Source organism: Carassius auratus, chromosome 45 (assembly GCF_003368295.1).
Source record: "Carassius auratus strain Wakin chromosome 45, ASM336829v1, whole genome shotgun sequence".
Lineage (NCBI taxonomy): Eukaryota > Metazoa > Chordata > Actinopteri > Cypriniformes > Cyprinidae > Carassius > Carassius auratus.
The window spans coordinates 1,995,265-1,997,950 of NC_039287.1; the positions used below are offsets into that span (position 1 = coordinate 1,995,265).

At 31.9% G+C, this 2,686-nt stretch overlaps 1 protein-coding gene across 1 annotated transcript; it reads right to left on the reverse strand.

Annotated features, from left to right (window-relative positions):
* Positions 1-135: 135 nt before the first annotated feature.
* On the reverse strand, positions 136-1,753 carry sf3b6 (splicing factor 3b, subunit 6). Its single transcript, XM_026232883.1, has 4 exons — positions 1,567-1,753; positions 1,080-1,198; positions 845-983; positions 136-453 (listed from the first exon to the last, which is right to left on the reverse strand). Exons 1-4 carry the CDS (start codon positions 1,594-1,596, stop codon positions 364-366), a joined length of 378 nt encoding a protein of 125 aa, XP_026088668.1. The 5' UTR covers positions 1,597-1,753; the 3' UTR covers positions 136-363.
* Positions 1,754-2,686: the final 933 nt, after the last annotated feature.

Below are 2,686 nucleotides of genomic sequence, written 5' to 3' on the forward strand. Positions count from 1 at the left end.
CAGTCAAATCATTGTTCATTATGTATTTTAATTTGTAAAAGCTGGCTATAAATGTATGTATGGCTATAAATGATGTACTAGTTTACATGTATAATACAAATATGCAAATAAGACACCAAGCAGTTATTTTAAAAAAAGAAAAACACTTATTTATTAAAACAAATGCTGATTAACAAATTTTTACCACTTTATTCAAAAATTTACAGAAAACTAACTGAAAAAGACATTAGGTCAATATATAACAAGATTTCAGTCCTAGTAATGAACACTGTTCAACAGGTACTTTTTTATTTAAAGGTTAAAAGTGAGATGGGTATGGGTACAAGGAAGAAAAATATCACAACAGAAATAATCAAATGTTGACTATTTTGGTGGGTCTGTGTTTATCCCGTACTTCTCTTTGAGAATTTTCAGCTGCTCCTCCTTTTTCTTTGTGTCCATTTTTTGGAAAGCCTTGAGGAGGGAAACAGGTAACATTAGAGTTTTTTTTTTTAAATCACACTCATTGAATTAAACTTTTAAAAGAACTGACAAAACGGTATAAAGATTACAAATTTTATGTGTTTGCATAGACTTGGCAAATAAGGCTCATTCTGAGGTTAGTCAATAGTCACTGTCTGTTTTCATTGTATAGTTAATACTATTTTGTTTTTGTTTTTTTCTTTTGTGCTCCCCAGACGAAATACAATTATAATTGTTTGAAACAGAAATAAAGTAAAAGGACAGAATCTTAATATTTTGGTGAACTACTATTTTAACATACAACAAAATATAATGGAAATATTTCAGTTTCACATGCCATAAAGTTAATGTGAGAATCAAAGGCAAAAACAGTTAAACTCACCCTGTTTGCATTATAGTACAATACAACTAAGTATCTGTTGCAGACATTGAATCCAGAAAGATGATCACAGGCATTTTTGGCATCAAAGATGTCTTCGTAAACGACATAGGCTGTTCCTCTCGTCTCTGGTGTGTTTCCACTAAAACAATAGAAGAACAATCGGTTACCCAGCTTATCAAAATACACAATCAGTACTTTCTTTAAATAAAAGTGAAACCTGACACCTGATACTTACACTCTGATCTGACGAATTGGCCCATACTTTCCAAAGATGTCATACATCTCCTCTGCGGTGATTTTGTATGGAAGGTTACGAATATACAATATCCTGTTCACCTCTGGAGGTAAACGAATCTGAAACGTGCCAACAAAGAGAAACATAAACATACACATACATGAAATGTTACCGTTTTAAAACACAAACATCACGAAAAAGAATTCACGAATTCCGACATGGACGCAATTTGGTAAACATTTTGACCGTTTTTTCGACATGAGAGGGCACTCGAGTCCTAAATACGTCTAATCATAAAAATACAAAAGCAGGAAAAATATATATTTAATATTCAAATATCAATAACTCTTATGTCTTTGTCTTAGACGTAACTGATCGCGTTTATACCAGGAAAACAACAGTAAACATCAATCGCTAATGTACCGATTGTCTATTTTGAGCCCTACACTACCAACATCACGATCATTTGAACCGAATCTGGACTTACATTCGCTCGTTTAGCTGCTTGCATCGCCATGGCTGGACCTTTTTAAAGAAAACAACACTCAAACTTTACCAAAAAATAAATAAAAATAAAAGCCTTAACCAGTACTAATCAGTAGCAGCTAGCACGAGCTAGGTAGCTGCGCACTTTGCAATGTTTGATGGCGCAATGCGATGACGTATTTCCGGGAAGGCTGCGGTCAGGTTCCTTTGAGGTGACGTCAAGCAGCGATTCCACTCAGGTTTCATTCTAAAAAATGTTAAAGACAAAAGTTTCTATTTTTAGATATATTCATTTGTTTATTAACAAAAAAAATACTTTTGCTTGTTCTAGGATGTTATTTGGTTTCTCTAACGTGAACAAAACAAGAAAGTAATACTTTATTATTATTTTTTATTGCTCCTTGCCAAATCTCATATTAATTGTAGTAAATTCAGTCATCAACAACACATTTACTATTGCTAGCTTATATATCCAAGCAATTTCTTCCTCAAATTACTCATATTTAATTTCATAACACGTCTGCTGCCTTTTTAATTTATTTAGCTATAGAATTCAATATATTTTGACGAAATGTAATATATATATTAATGCCTTTATTTTAAAGAATTTATTGTATGTTCATGTATATATTTAAGATACATTGGCAATATAAAAAATCAAAATAGCGAAGAGAAAATGACTATATAACATTTTAATACTTAATTAATTGACAAAAAACACCAACATCGGCGTGAATGTTTCAATATTTAGCCGCTCATGTTATAGATATGCATGATATATACAACTCAAATGCATATCTAGGCCTCATGTCGTACAAATTCAACACTCTGCTGCCATCTAACGGACGTCTTATGTTTTACAGACCACATTTGCTGTCCAGAATTATATGGGTCATTCCTGTTATAATCTGACAGTTTTTGCAAAAATATTCCAATATATTTCTCTTATGAAAATGAAAGCCTGTCAGATTCTTCCTTAAATTACAACAGAAGTATATTCCTTCTTAAAAAGTGATTGCAGCTGCATAAAAGTTACTCATATCAGTTACTCATTGCAGGTAAAAATACATTTCAATATCTACATGCTGACCACCAAAATCTTTTCAAATCAAACTCAGACA

Coding starts and splice junctions, on each gene's coding strand:
- sf3b6 (XM_026232883.1), bottom strand. CDS start 1,596: ATGGCGATGCAAGCAGCTAAACGAGCGAAT. Junction 1,199..1,566: donor AAGCAGCTAAACGAGCGAAT/GTAAGTCCAGAT, acceptor GGCACGTTTCAG/ATTCGTTTACCTCCAGAGGT. Junction 984..1,079: donor CCAATTCGTCAGATCAGAGT/GTAAGTATCAGG, acceptor CTATTGTTTTAG/TGGAAACACACCAGAGACGA.